The 14,351-nt window shown below is 51.0% G+C and overlaps 1 protein-coding gene across 2 annotated transcripts; it reads right to left on the reverse strand.

Annotated features, from left to right (window-relative positions):
* Positions 1 to 1,685: 1,685 nt before the first annotated feature.
* Positions 1,686 to 11,945, reverse strand: SLC38A7 (solute carrier family 38, member 7). Of its 2 annotated transcripts, XR_551298.1 has the most exons (10): positions 11,747 to 11,945; positions 11,366 to 11,510; positions 10,383 to 10,481; positions 8,965 to 9,022; positions 8,634 to 8,748; positions 6,837 to 6,984; positions 6,079 to 6,278; positions 5,154 to 5,208; positions 2,868 to 3,729; positions 1,686 to 2,020 (listed from the first exon to the last, which is right to left on the reverse strand). XR_551298.1 is itself a non-coding variant. In XM_008583700.1 (9 exons), the coding sequence occupies exons 1-9, from the start codon at positions 11,940 to 11,942 to the stop codon at positions 3,627 to 3,629; spliced, it is 1,119 nt and encodes a 372-aa protein (XP_008581922.1). In that variant the 5' UTR covers positions 11,943 to 11,945; the 3' UTR covers positions 1,686 to 3,626. The 2 variants fall into 2 exon arrangements, 1 of the variants encoding a protein (XP_008581922.1); XM_008583700.1 differs by having other exon boundaries at positions 1,686 to 3,729.
* Positions 11,946 to 14,351: the final 2,406 nt, after the last annotated feature.

The raw sequence follows: 14,351 nt of genomic DNA on the forward strand, positions 1-14,351 counted from the left end.
GAAGATGAAGCTTGCAGTGGCAGACCATACACATCAATTTGTGAGGAAAAAATTAATCTTTTTCATGCCCTAATTGAAAAGGACTGATGATTAACAAGTGAAACAATAGCCAACACCATAGACATCTCAATTGGTTCAGCTTACACAATTCTGGTTGAAAAATTAGTTAAGCAAACTTTCTCCTGATGGATGCCCAAACTGTTGCACCCAGATCATCTGGAGACAAGAGCAGATCTTTCAATGGAAAATTTTAAACAAGTGGGATCAAGATCTTGAAGCATTTCTTCAAAGAATTGTAACAGGAGACAAAACATGGCTTCACCAGTACAATCCTGAAGACAAAGCACAATCAAAGCCATGGCTACCGAGAGGTGGAGGTGGGCCAGTCAAAGCAAAAGCAGACTGGTCAAGGGCAAAGGTCATGGAGATAGTTTCTTGGGATGTTCAAGGCATTTTGCTTGCTGACATTCTTGATGGCCAAAAATCAATAACATCTGCTTATTATGAGAATGTTTTGAGAAAGTTAGTCAAAGCTTTAGCAGAAAAACACCCAGGAAATCTTCATCAGAGAGTCCTTCTACACCACAACAATGCTCCTGCTCATTCCTTTCATCAAACAAGGGCAATTTTGTAAGAGTTTCAATGGGAAGTCACTAAGTACCCTTCTTACAGTACTGATTTGGCTTCTTCTGACTTTGTTTTGTTTCCTAATTTTAATATATCTGTAAAAGGCACCCTTTTTTTTCAGTTAATAATACGAAAAATACTGTACACACATGGTTAACTTCCAATGACCCTCAGTTCTTTAGGGATGGACTAAATGGCTGGTACCATCATTTACAAAATTGTCTTGAATTTGATGGAGCTTATGTTGAGAAATAAAGCTTGTATTTTTATCATTTTTTTTTTTTAAAGATGACCAGTAAGGGGATCTTAACCCTTGACTTGGTGTTGTCAGCTACCCAGTGAGCTAACCGGCCATCCCTATATAGGATCCGAACCCGTGGCCTTGGTGTTATCAGCACCACACTCTCCGGAGTGAGCCATGGGCTGGCCCTTGTATTTTTATCATTTAAGTCCATTTTTCCATGAACTTTTTGAAGTCCCCTCATATAACACTGTATTTTCCTTCTTGGCACTTATCACAATTTGCAAGTGTATACTTGTGTGACTGCTTAGCTTCAGTCTTCCCAATTAGACTGACAACAGAGCTGGAGTCTTTTTTGATGATTATTTTCTTGCTAGCACTGAGTCCAGTGATTGGCTTCATAACCAGGACAGCCAGGGCCCACTCAACACAAGCATCTGAAAAGACAGAGGGTGGATGCTCAGGATTTTGAAGCTCACCCCAAGATGTGAGGTGAGGGAGGGACATGAAGCAGAGGGGCCAGTCTGAGGCCACAGATGTGCAGGAAAGACACGTGAGGGTGTGAGTCAAGGCAGAGGTACCAGGACTGAAGACCCAGCCACACTCCCAAGTTTGTGGAGAAGGACCGACAGGATGGGGAAGAAAAGGTGTCGAGAGCCATTTGCAGGTTCCTGCTTGGTCAAGGGAGCATGGTGGTGCCATGCCCAAGATAGGGGTCATAGAAGGTGAAGTGTCATCTATGCCTCCCACCCCAGCCCCTCCTCCTCCTGTCAGTGGCCTGGACTCTGTCCCCAGCACCAGACATAGGGGAAACAGCTCAGCAGCACAAGCCCCTTTTATTAACCATTTTCCCTTTTTCTGAGTGTGCACAAGTGAAAAAGAAACAGTGAAATACCTGGATAGGGAGGGCAGGGGAGACAATGGGAGGGGCTCCTAAGGTTAGACCAAGAGACCAGACTCCAGCTCCTTTTCCCAACTGGTCCACTTCTGTGTAATGACTTCCCTTGCATCCCCCAACCCTGCAATCGATACAGCATTTGGAGATTGTGCAGCCCTGCTCACTGGGATGCCTTCCTAGTCTTGTCAGGGATGGGTGCTGGCAGGGCTTGGTACCATGCAGGAAGCTGAGAGAGCGGCAGAGTGAGTCTGGCCCTGGAAGCACAGAACAGGCACCAAGAGGAGATGTGAGAAAAGGCAGTTCACCCAGGCTGGGGACTGAGCAGAAACCTAGCCGGTGTCTGGCCAGCCTCTGCTTCTTAGATCGGACTGCCCTGAGTGCTGGGCTGCTGGGGGATGATGGTGTCCCTCTCATCCCCAGTACAGAAGTTTTGGGCAGGAGGGGCCAAGGAAATGTTGTGTATTCCAGATGGAGGAGGAAGCCTGACTGGTGCCCAGGGTTGGCCAAAGTGACTGGGGGCACCTGAGGAGCTAAGGTGGTCAAAACGAGAATAAGGAGGGGAGAATAGTGTCTGTTCTCACCCCATCTGGGGCAACAATCCAGGTGTGACCTCAGTGTGACTGACAGGCTACTGAGGCCATATCTGATGGATGTGTGGACCTGAGGAATCTGATGAGAGGGTTTGGTGCACCCCTCCCGTCCCCCACTGATGTGAGTGGGAGAGACTGAGCTACACAGAGAAGTGAGGCAGTGGGTGAAGGAGTGATGGGCCTGGGGGGAGGGTGTGAGCAGACAAGACACAGTTTGGAAGGGAAACTTCCAGGCTGGTGGCTAGCTCAAGTGTTGCCCCATCAATGACAACCTGGCTGCCTTTTTTCTCTCTGGTTTACCAGGCTGGGGTTGGCTGGGACAGGAGAAGAGAAGCAAGCACTGGAGAAGGTGGCAGAGCAGCTCGCATGGAGCCTGGCCAGCCCAGTCTGTGGGAGGGTCTGGAAGGGTCCCTGCCTTCTCCATCACCCACCCTGGGGCCCCTCTGGAACCTGAGACAGAAAAGCAGATCCCCCCCAAAACCATGGGGAAAGCGAACGGAGGAATACTCACAGCACCATGGCACGGGATGGCAGCTGGCTTCAGAGCAGGGCTGACACCGTTTGTAAACATTAGACTTGGTGATGTCTGGGGAGGGAGGAGGAGAGGGGTGCCCAGCCTCGCCCATCAAGTTTAGAGAAAGAGGTAGGGCAGGGCCCCGAAAAGCCTGGGAAATATCAACTAGCCATGGGAAGGAGGCTACCAGGTTCACTGGGGGCTCAGGAGGGAGTGGACAAGGCTGGAATGTACCTGCCTCTTTGTATTGTGTGAGCTCAGTGCTACCTTTGGAAGTTGCCAGATCCCAGAGGGAGCTACCCCTGGCCATGGCTGCCGATGAACTGGAGCTGGTACTGAATCCCAGGGTAATGAGCACAGCTCCCAGTCAGGACAGGCAGCTCTGTGGGCGGTGGCCCTTTGCTCATGGTTTTTCTCTGGAAAAAAGTCAGTCTGGGTTCTTTCTTCTGAGACCTACTGACCCTCTTCACCCAGGCATGGAGAAGTTGAGAGCTGGGAGAGGAGGAATGTTCCTCTGTGATGTGAGATCTCCTGCCACCATCCACAGCACTGCCAGGACTGGGGAGTGGGAAGGAAGCTGGGTTTGAGCTGTTCAGAGGTGTGGGGCCTGACTTTGCCCCAGAACTGTCCCTGGAAAAGGATGTCCAATGTCATCCCACCAGCTGGAATAATCTGGACTCGGAGTGGCCCCACAGCTCTACGAGATGGATTCCTGGGTCCAGAGGCAGAGGCCATGTGTTCCCCCGGAGGCAGTGGTTATGCCAAGAGATCCACAAAGATGGCGTTGGCTGTGGTCTGGCCGAAGATGAAGGCTCCCAGGGTGACCAAGAGGACTCCGTAACTGACCAACACCCACCAGCTGTAGGGCAGAGGGACCTGATCAGTCACCCCATCCCATGACTCTGTGGACTTCCATATATGTTACAATTAATTACTATAAGTGATTATTACTCTACCACTTCTCCTGTTGATAGTGTACTTCCTATTTCCCAAGAACTTTCCATACAAAGGTATGTGGGGCCAGGTGTATTATCCCTGGTCCACAGATAAGGAGACCAAGACCTGGGATTAATTGACTGGTCACAGTATGCCAAGGGCAGGACCACGATTGGAACACAGGTCTCCTGATGGAAAGATGTTCAGGAAAAAGCAGGTCATACAGAACGTGATCTATTTCATTAAGAAAAAGAAATAAAAAGCAGATATCTGCAAATATATATATCAAAAACAGCAAGATAGTTATAACTGGGTATTAAGATTAAGGGTGTTTTTTGTTCTTCTTTAGACATATCTGTATTCTCAAAGTTTTCTATAATAAATAAGTATTATTACATAATTTTTTAAAAAGCATGCAACCTGTGGGCTGGCCGGTTAGCTCACTTGGTTAGAGTGTGGTACTGAGAACACCAAGGTCAAGGGTTTGGATCCCCTTACCACCTAGCCACTAAACAAAACAAAATCAAACAGAAAAATAAAGGATGTGACCTGCTCTCAACCTCTCTACCATTCAGAGTAATGTGCATATTAAAATGATGTAATGTTTTTCATCCATCAGACTAACAAAACTGATAAAGCTGTTTTATCCAGTACTGGCAGGGGTGTGGGGAAAAGGACACTCTCATTCACTGCAGCTGGGACTCCACCTGGCACTGCCTTTTTGGAGGGAAATTTGAACCCATGTGCCAAAGTAAAATGAACATGCCCTGTGACCCAATTTCCTTCTAAGAATTGATCCTACCAAAATCCTTGAACAGGTGTGCCAAGATGTATGAGAGGATCCACACTCAGGACACATACAGACAAGAGAATATTCTGCACCCATTGAAAAAATGAAGAAGCTGATCTTCTTGTGCTGACATGGTTACGTGGGGAAAAAAAGCAAGGGGCAGAAAAGAGTGTCTGGCATGAAACCATTTATGATAAAACACAACTGTACAAAAAAAGTCCCATATTTGTGGGTAGATATGTACAACTATGCGCAAACATGTATATATGCATGGAAACAGTCTAGAAGGGCACAGACCACAGTGATAACATGGAGCTATCTCAGGAGAAGGGACACGGTAGGGGAAGAGGGACTTCCACCTTTTTTCTCTAATGTCCTTCACTTGTGTTTAAATTGTTACAACTAGTACGTGTGACCCATTTTAAAAGAAGTATTATAAAAACCCCATGATTTTTAAGTACACAAGTCTCTTGACTCCTACCTATTTTAAGAGCACCCCAAGGCTACCCCTCATCCAACACTTCCCCGAGGGACCCATGAGGTGGGCCCTGCTTTACCTGGCTGGTTTGACTTCCTCCATCTCAGAGAGTTTGGCTTGAATGAGGCATAGCCCTGGAAGAGAAGAAGTGGCCCTGAGTTTGTGGGGGGGAAGGGACTTCCTCTCTCAGGCTCAGCTTCTCCCTTTACCAAGAGTGGTGGTGGATGGAGAAAAGCCTATGTTTGCTCTTCCAGGTATTCCATCTCTGCCCCTCTACTCCATATGCAGCTGGTGGTCTGGCATCTGCTCTCCCAGGACAAGCCAGCATCTGACAAGCACCCCTAGGGCTGCGTACAAGACTCAGAGCTAAAGGGACAGCACTGAATGGTACTCAGTGGTGGCCCATACCCCAGGGCCCTTCCCAGTACACTTCTGAGCTGATGTGGCTCCCTTGCTCCAAGCAAAGTGGCAAGGGCTTTCAAGGTGGCCTCCTGGATAGAAACCAGCTGGGTATGGGTGGAACTCCTGGCTGGGCAGACAGAACAGTTTTCCAGGGCTCTGGTGGCAGACCTGCATCTGGAACTCAGGTCTCTGAATGCCTGCAGCAGGGTGCCACCTTCTCACCCCACTGCTGTCTGGGCTGTAATGAGCTGAACCAGCCAGATAGATCCGTGATAGCCAGAGAGCAACAGAGACTGTAATGGAAGATTAAGAGCATAGGCTCTGGACCCAGACAGACTTGGGTTTGAAAGGTATGTTGCTTATTAGCGGAGCTTATTAACCTCTAGGCAAGTTTGTACCCTCTCTGCGCCTCACATCTCCTCATCAGTAAAACCAAGATCCTAACTACACCTTCTTTCCAGGAGATAATGCTTGCACAGGGGCTAGTCCAGAGCTGAGGTGGGTGAGAAATAAATTTTGCTGGTTATTCCCTCTGGCAGGTTTTGAGCAAGTGGGGACCTGGGGCCAGGAAGGCCCTGGAAGTCTGTGCTGTGAGTCCGCACCTGGGAAGACAAAGATGAAGCAGGCAGCCAGGCCCCCGATGACCGAGATGACCTTGCCAATGTCAGGGATGAAGAGCGCCAGCAGCAGGGTGAGCAGGAACCAGACGAGCGTCTGCAGCACTCGCCGCCGCCGCTCCCGCCCCACGTCCTCCTCCACAGGCATCCCCTGGTAGCGCAGCCACAGACCTTCAACCACTGCCCTGCTCACATGAAGAGGGGCTCAGAGGCACCCCTGCTAACAGCCCCCACCTCTAGCTCACCGGAGCCAGACCCCTAGCTGGGTAGATTGTGGTCAAGGCCCTAATGCCTGAGCCTGTTTCCTCTTCTGTAAAATTGGTCTAGCAGTACTCTCCTTGGTTGCCGTGGAGACTGGATGAGATGGTCCATGGGAAGGGCTGAGTGCCTTGCATGGCCCAGGTGCTCACCACACGTTAACTGATACTATTATTCTTCTTAAAAGGAAGGGCCTGGGGTACCCAGATATTTGGTGTCCATGTCAAAGCTCGGGAAAGGATCTGGACTAGAGATTCTCAGAGGACTCACAGAAGTTCTGGTGACCCTGGGATAAAGGGAGCCCCCAAGCACCCCATGGGTACTTAAGGGCCATGGTAGGCTCTGACTGTTATTAATGGGCTTCAGTTTCTCCTTCTACGAAATGGTTTCCACACAAGGCCAAAGGACCTTGGCAGAAGGGCTTATAGGGGCTCTGAGGGGCCCTGGTGAGCGGGAGACCCCTGGCTGGGTAAGGAGGGGCTCACCGCCCACAGAAGTGCAGGATGGGGTAGGATGTGAGCACGCTCAGGATGATGAAGGCGCGGGCAACGGCCACAGCCATGTCCTCTGAGGGGTAGGACAGGAGCACGTCAGGGTCCACAGCAGTCCCAAAGGTCAGGAAGCCACAGATGCCTGTGCACGGGGACAAGGGAGGGTCAGGGCAACCCTGGGAGGAGAAGGGGATGGACCGTCCACTCCTCCCAGGTGCAACAGTAGCCAGAGAGGACAGTGAAGCAGCCAAGGGCTGAGACTGAGGCTCAGAGGGGGAGTCGGGGCTGGGATCGGCAGCCTCCCTCTCTGACCTCTCATATGCCCCCTGGCTGGAAGCCCTCTAGCCCTCACACTGCCTCCTTTCTGATCTTGAACTTGCCCAGCAGCGTGTTCTTGTCTCAGAGCCTCTGTACTAACAGTTTTGTGTGCCCAGATTGTCACGCTGCCATCTCCTCATCATCCAGGTCTCAGCTCAGATGCTACCTCCTCCAGGAAGCCTCCCCCACCAGCCCTTCCACAGCAGCCCCCACCCCAGGTGCTCTCTCACAACCCTGTTCTGTTTTCTTCACAGCACTTGTCTCTCTGAATTTTGTTTTACTGGTTTATCGTTTGTCTCCCCAGCCAAGCCTGAGCCCCAGGAGAAGAGCGACTTTGCCTGTTGGCCTCCCTGCAGCCCTCACACTGCCTCCTTTCTGATCTTGAACTTGCCCAGCAGCGTGTTCTTGTCTCAGAGCCTCTGTACTAACAGTTCTGTGTGCCCAGATTGTCACGCTGCCATCTCCTCATCATCCAGGTCTCAGCTCAGATGCTACCTCCTCCAGGAAGCCTCCCCCACCAGCGCTTCCACAGCAGCCCCCACCCCAGGTGCTCTCTCTCAACCCTGTTCTGTTTTCTTCACAGCACTTGTCTCTCTGAATTTTGTTTTACTGGTTTATCATTTGTCTCCCCAGCCAAGCCTGAGCCCCAGGAGAAGAGCGACTTTGCCTGTTGGCCTCCCTGTTCCTGGCTGTGTCTTCAGAAGCTGCGACAGTGCTGGCCAAGGCAGCTGCTGAGCCCACCCGTGGGAGGCATCACAGGGACATTCCTCCTGGTCTCCCAGTCTTGCCCCCTTATTCAAACCACCCTCCCCACAGCAGCCAGAGCCACTCCCCTGCTTAAAATGCTTCCTTTTTGGCTCCCAACAGTCCTCAAGGCCCAGCAGGATCTGGCCCCCATTATCTGTGTGGCCTCATGGGCTGCCACCTGCCCATAGCTCACTCTACTCCAGCTACACAGACCTCCTTTCTGTCCCCTTTGGCTCTTCTCTCTGGTACACTCTTCCTCTAGCTCTTCATATTCTAGTTCTTTCTCACCATTTGGGCCTCCCTAAATGCCACCTCCTCAGAGAGGAGCCTTCTGTGAATCATCCCCCTAAATCCACCCACACTCTGTCCCATGCATGTCTTCCCTGTCTCACTGTCCTCACGGCACTAGCCACTGTCTGGAATTCCTTACCGATTCCTTATTTACTCTTGCATGACTGTCTCTTCAATGAGACTGTGAACTCCATGAGGGCAGGAGAGGCTCTGTCTATCTCCATGGTATCCCCATGCTTAGAACAGTTCCTGGCACTTACTAGAACTGCTGAATGAATGGATGAATACACTTCTCTCATTTTAGTTAGAGGTGGCCCCAGGGGGCCCAAGTTCAAGCCAGAGGCTCCAGAAGTGTGTTGTGCTGGCAGTACAGGACTGCTCCCAGGAAAGCTGGGCCACAGGCCTTGGGGACTCAAGGGGAGTGGGAGCACTCACCTGTGCCCATGTAGACAGCAAGGGCTATGACCATGGCAGCTGTCACCACCCCACCCCAGGTCTTCACTTCGGGCCGCCGCATGCTGTTGAAGACGGGCACACTGCTCACATGACACTGTCCGGGTGAAGGGCATGGTCATGGTGGAGAAGTGACCTCACCCCCCCATTTCCACAGGGAGGTATCCTGGGAACAAAGACTCTAGGGACAAGGGGCAAGTCCTGGGCCACTACTCCATCTTTCCTCCCAGGATCCCCCCATCCTGCCTGTAATGTGGGTGCCATCTGGGGTGGGAGTGAGCTAAGGGGACACTGGGGACCTTGCAACTGGCACCTGAAATCCGAAGCAGATGGTGGGCATAGCATTGAACACGGCCATCCAGGAAGCTGGCCTGTGGACAAACACACAAGAAGCTGCTGCCTGTGGACCCCTCAGAGCCACCACCCGTCCCCTCACCAGTGCTCTACACGNAAGCTGGCCTGTGGACAAACACACAAGAAGCTGCTGCCTGTGGACCCCTCAGAGCCACCACTCGTCCCCTCACCAGTGCTCTACACGGTCAACTCACATCGTGTGGGAATGGGGAGAGGTGACACCTCCACCTCACAAGTCAGTAAACTGAGGCTCCAAATGGGCCAAAATCCAGAATTCCTAGCTCCTGTACTGTGGCTTTTGTTTTTCTGGTTTGTTCTTTCAAAAAAAGGGAATTTCTTTTTTTTTTTTTAAATGATAAAGATTCATCCTCATATAGAAGATACAGAAATTACTGATAAGCACAAGTTGGAAAAATGTGCAGCTCCACCCTGGCAGTCTCCACAACTAAGGCCTTGTTTCCCATTGGCTCATCTGTTTGATGTTGGTGGCAGTGTCCTCCTGTCTCTTCCTTCCAGTAAAAAGAGATCAGGACCCCTTGCCTCCTTCCTACAATGACCAATGAGTCATCCCCGATAAGCAGATAGGCTTTGGGAAGGGCACCTGTGTGGCCTTTTGATGCCTGTCCCAGCACCTCCTGGGGCCCAAGTAGCAGCTTCTACCCTCTATGTCTCCAAGGGGCCCTCACCTACCTGGTCAGGATGTCCCCTGGGGTCATCTCTTTATCTGGCCAGATGTCCGTCCCCTCACCAGTGCTCTACACGATCAACTCACATCGTGTGGGAGTGGGGAGAGGTGACACCTCCACCTCACAAGTCAGTAAACTGAGGCTCCAAATGGGCCAAAATCCAGAATTCCTAGCTCGTGTACTGTGGCTTTTGTTTTTCTGGTTTGTTCTTTCAAAAAAAGGGAATTTCTTTTTTTTTTTTTAAATGATAAAGATTCATCCTCATATAGAAGATACAGAAATTACTGATAAGCACAAGTTGGAAAAATGTGCAGCTCCACCCTGGCAGTCTCCACAACTAAGGCCTTGTTTCCCATTGGCTCATCTGTTTGATGTTGGTGGCAGTGTCCTCCTGTCTCTTCCTTCCAGTAAAAAGAGATCAGGACCCCTTGCCTCCTTCCTACAATGACCAATGAGTCATCCCCGATAAGCAGATAGGCTTTGGGAAGGGCACCTGTGTGGCCTTTTGATGCCTGTCCCAGCACCTCCTGAGACCCCTTGCCTCCTTCCTACAATGACCAATGAGTCATCCCCGATGAGCAGATAGGCTTTGGGAAGGGCACCTGTGTGGCCTTTTGATGCCTGTCCCAGCACCTCCTGGGGCCCAAGTAGCAGCTTCTACCCTCTATGTCTCCAAGGGGCCCTCCCCTACCTGGTCAGGATGTCCCCTGGGGTCATCTCTTTATCTGGCCAGATGTACTTGATGATAATGATGGCAGTGACATACCAGGTGCCCACGACACTCAGGAAGCTGCGGGAAGGAGAGATTGACTTCCTCCTTCCTAGCCCCAGCTGCCCCTTCTCTGATTCCATCCCCAGCGACATCCATCCTCACCCTAGTGACAAGTGTCCACTGAAGGAGTTGGGGGATTATGCCAAGCAGAGACTCAGGAAATGCCTGAGAAATAAGTTTCAGAGAAACCTGCCACAGCTAGGAGGGAGCTGGACAGCCAATAGGGGACCCGACTAGCATTTCTGGATACTGGGAAATGCGCTGGTTTAGCTCCATGGCTCAGAGACCATGGCAGAGAGCTGGGCTCCAAAGCACATCTGCAACTTCAGAGCAGCCAGACTTGGTGAGGGCTGTGAGCAGGCTGTCTTCTGGGCCCGGCCTTTGAGAACTAGGAGACCCCAGAGTTAAATACTAGAATGTCGACATTTAAGGGGACGCTGGAGACAGCTGAGTGTGACCCCTTCCTTTACAGACTGGGAAATAGCCTAGAATTCCACAGCTTTTCAGACACTGAGACAGAAAGCCAGTCTCCTTCCTTCATATCAAGCTGCATGGAAGATGCTGCCAGGCTGACAATCCCAAATGATCCCAAATCCCATCCTCCCAGGGAAAGTCAAGGCCAGGCCAGCAGGCTGCTTTCATGTCTGGCCATTACCAGTCCCTTTTTTGACAAGGACATTCAGAACTGAATCTCTCACTGACGTACAGAGCCGCTGTCTCCTTTGATGGAGACAGAAAAGGAAAGTCTTATGCCTGCAAGCCCTGGCCCGCCCGCCTTGTCACTCTTGCTCCCTGAGAATGCAAATGGCCTGGAGCAGAAGGATTCCCCAGCAGCCCGTGGGTCTCTGGCTGCCTGTGATCATAGCTTCTGTCCAGTCCAGACTGGGGTGGGGCCTCCAAACCTGGCATATTTTTGGAAGCCAATCTCCCTGGGGATGGAGAGGGGCAGGATGAAGAAGAAGGCAGTGAGGCTGATGGTGAACTTGCGGTCTGTGTACCAGGGGCCGCTCCTGGTCCCCTCAGGCTCCTTTGCCATCACAGCTATAACTGCATGGGGAGGAAGGAGGCAGGGTCATGCCAGGGTACCACAGGGTGCGGCCACCCTGCTCTGCGGGGCCCCAAGGCCTCCCCCTGTCTAACAGCCCAGCAGCCTGCAGGAGGATCCCCAGATGAACGCTGAGCCCAGGCAAGTCCTGGGAAAGTATTCAGCGCTTCTTCCCTCTACCCCACAATCCCCAGGGCTGAGGAGCAGAGATGAGGCTGGTACTGAGGGGGAATCTCACTTTTGTCCTGCTGGTCCCCGATGATGATGAGGAAGGCGATGCAGGTGCCAAAAGTATAGACAGCAATGGCCACCTCACACAGCACACCCGTCAGCTTGCCACACACAGCCCATACCACCTCCTGGTAGGTCCTCTCATTGCTGGCCCGAGAGCAGTAGGCCAGGATGACGAGGCCACTGATGATGAAAACCAGCATGCTCTGCAGGCAGGGGCAGAAAAAGAGAGTGTGGGAAAGCCCTGGCAACGAAGGGCATCCTGGGCTTGCTTGGTAGTTACTGGGCCAATGCCCAAAGTGAGTTTGCAAATGCGTCTCATCTTGCAGGGCAATTTTAACAGACAGCTGGAGGTTGCTGGGTTGGGATCTTCTTTTTTTTTTTTCCTTTTTGTCTTTTTTTTTTACTGACCGGTAACAGGATCGCAGCCCTCGGTGTCGCGCCCGCACCTCGCTCAGCCAGTGAGCGGAAACCGGTCTCCACATGGGATCCGAACCCTCGGCGGGAGCGCCACCGCACTCCCAAGCGGAGCACTCTCCAGTGCACCACCGGGCCGGCTCGTGGGATCTTCTTTTAAAACCAAAAATCTTGTGAAAAATTTCAAACACAAAGAAGTAGAGAGAATAGTATAATGGACTCCCATGTACCCATCACTCAGCTTCAAAAACAATCAATTCATGGCCAATCTTGTTTTATCTTATTCTCCTTCCCATTCTGGATTATTCTGAAGCCAATACAAGCTGTTCCATCATTTCATCAGTAAATATTTCCGCATGTAGTTCTAAAAGATAAGGGTCTTCTTTTTATTTTATTTTATTTTTTTTTGCCCTTTTTGAGACCGGCCGCACCGCGCTCAGCCAGCGAGCACACCGGCCATCCCTATATAGGATCCGAACCTGTGGTGGGAACGCTGCTGCGCTCCCAGCGCCGCACTCTCCCCAGTGCGCCACGGGCTTGGCCCAGGGTCTTCTTTTTAAACATAACCACAAAATCAATGTGACACCTAAAAAATTAAATATGCAGCCGATGTAAATTCAGGCCCCCCCAAAAAAGAAAAAAAGAAAAAGAAAATTCAGGCCAATTCTCACTCTTCTCCCATGTGACAAGGCCCCCATACCAGTCACATTTGTGTCCTCAGGAAAATGATAATTAATGCTGTGCTTGGAATGCTCCCAGCCCCTCTCTGTCAGTCACCTTTCAGGCCCTGTATCTTCCCCATTTCTTCAGACACTCACTGAGCTCTTCTTGGAGCCCCTGGGGGCCCAGCTCCACTCAGGCTGGTATTCTCTCATGTGTTAGCATTTCACAGGCACTAGGCTTGCTCTGGGCTAGACTACAAGGCTCTGAGGCAGAATGTGTGGTTGTTACTGTCAACCATGATCACTGTAGCTATGGAATGTTTTATCTCATTCAATTCTCCATGTGGCCCTAAAAGGTAGAAATGATCATCGCCATGTTACCAACGAGGAAACTGAATCCCAGAGGGGTTAAGCACTCTACCCTGGGTCATACAGCAGTCAGGGGTGGAGCTGGGATTCCAACCCAGGCCTGTTGGACTCTATAGCACCCACCTGTTCATATGTGCCCCACCTCTGGGCCCATGATGGTACTGCGGGCACGGTTGAATTCAGAGCCTGATTGATTCTCTTTACTCTCTGGGTAAACACACAGGGGAGTTGCAGCTTTTTCTCTGGCCTATGTCCTCTTTCTTGAAAACTGGGAAAAAGCTTCTTCTTCCCAGAATCGTGAGATTCTCTGAAGAGCCCAGCCCTGAAAAATGACCTTCATGGGCTGGCCCGGTGGCTCACTCGGGAGAGTGCGGTGCTGATAACACCAAGGCCCCGGGTTCGGATCCCATATAGGGATGGCCGGTTCGCTCACTGGCTGGGCGTGGTGCTGACAACACCAAGTCAAGGGTTAAGATCCCCTTACCGGTCATCTTTAAAAAAAAAAAAAAAAAAAATGACCTTCAGTGTTCTCAAGGTTCAGCTTACAGTTTGAGAACCCCTCAAGAGAAATGATGGTCTTAAAGAACTAAGCCCACCCCCAGATCAAGAGCAGTCCTGAGCATGGAGGGGTGTGATGTGGGTCTCTGATTAGACTCTGAGTCAGAATGCTGACTCCACTTCCTACCTGTGTGATCTTTTTTTTTTTTTTTTTTTTTATAAAGATGACCGGTAAGGGGATCTTAACCCTTGACTTGGTGTTGTCAGCACCACGCTCAGCCAGTGAGCGAACCGGCCCATCCCTATATGGGATCCGAACCCGGGGCCTTGGTGTTATCAGCACCGCACTTTCCCGAGTGAGCCACGGGCCGGCCCATACCTGTGTGATCTTGAGCAAGTCACTTCACCTCTCTAAGCCTTTACATCATAAGTTCCTCTGAGGTGTGTGTTAATATTAGCAAGGGTTTAGCACTCAATAAATGGTCATCGCTCCTGTTAATTTTGCAAATGCCCCTTCCATGTTGCCCATGTTCACCATGCATAAGAATCCTTAGCCCTAAGCAAGCGGAGAGCAGAATACTGATCAAAACCAGGGCCTGGTGCATTGGCCAGGTGACAATGAGCACAAGGCATTGGGATAGCTAATGGGAGGAAGAGCATCATGAA

This window comes from Galeopterus variegatus, unplaced genomic scaffold, assembly GCF_000696425.1.
Source record: "Galeopterus variegatus unplaced genomic scaffold, G_variegatus-3.0.2 Scaffold3003, whole genome shotgun sequence".
Lineage (NCBI taxonomy): Eukaryota > Metazoa > Chordata > Mammalia > Dermoptera > Cynocephalidae > Galeopterus > Galeopterus variegatus.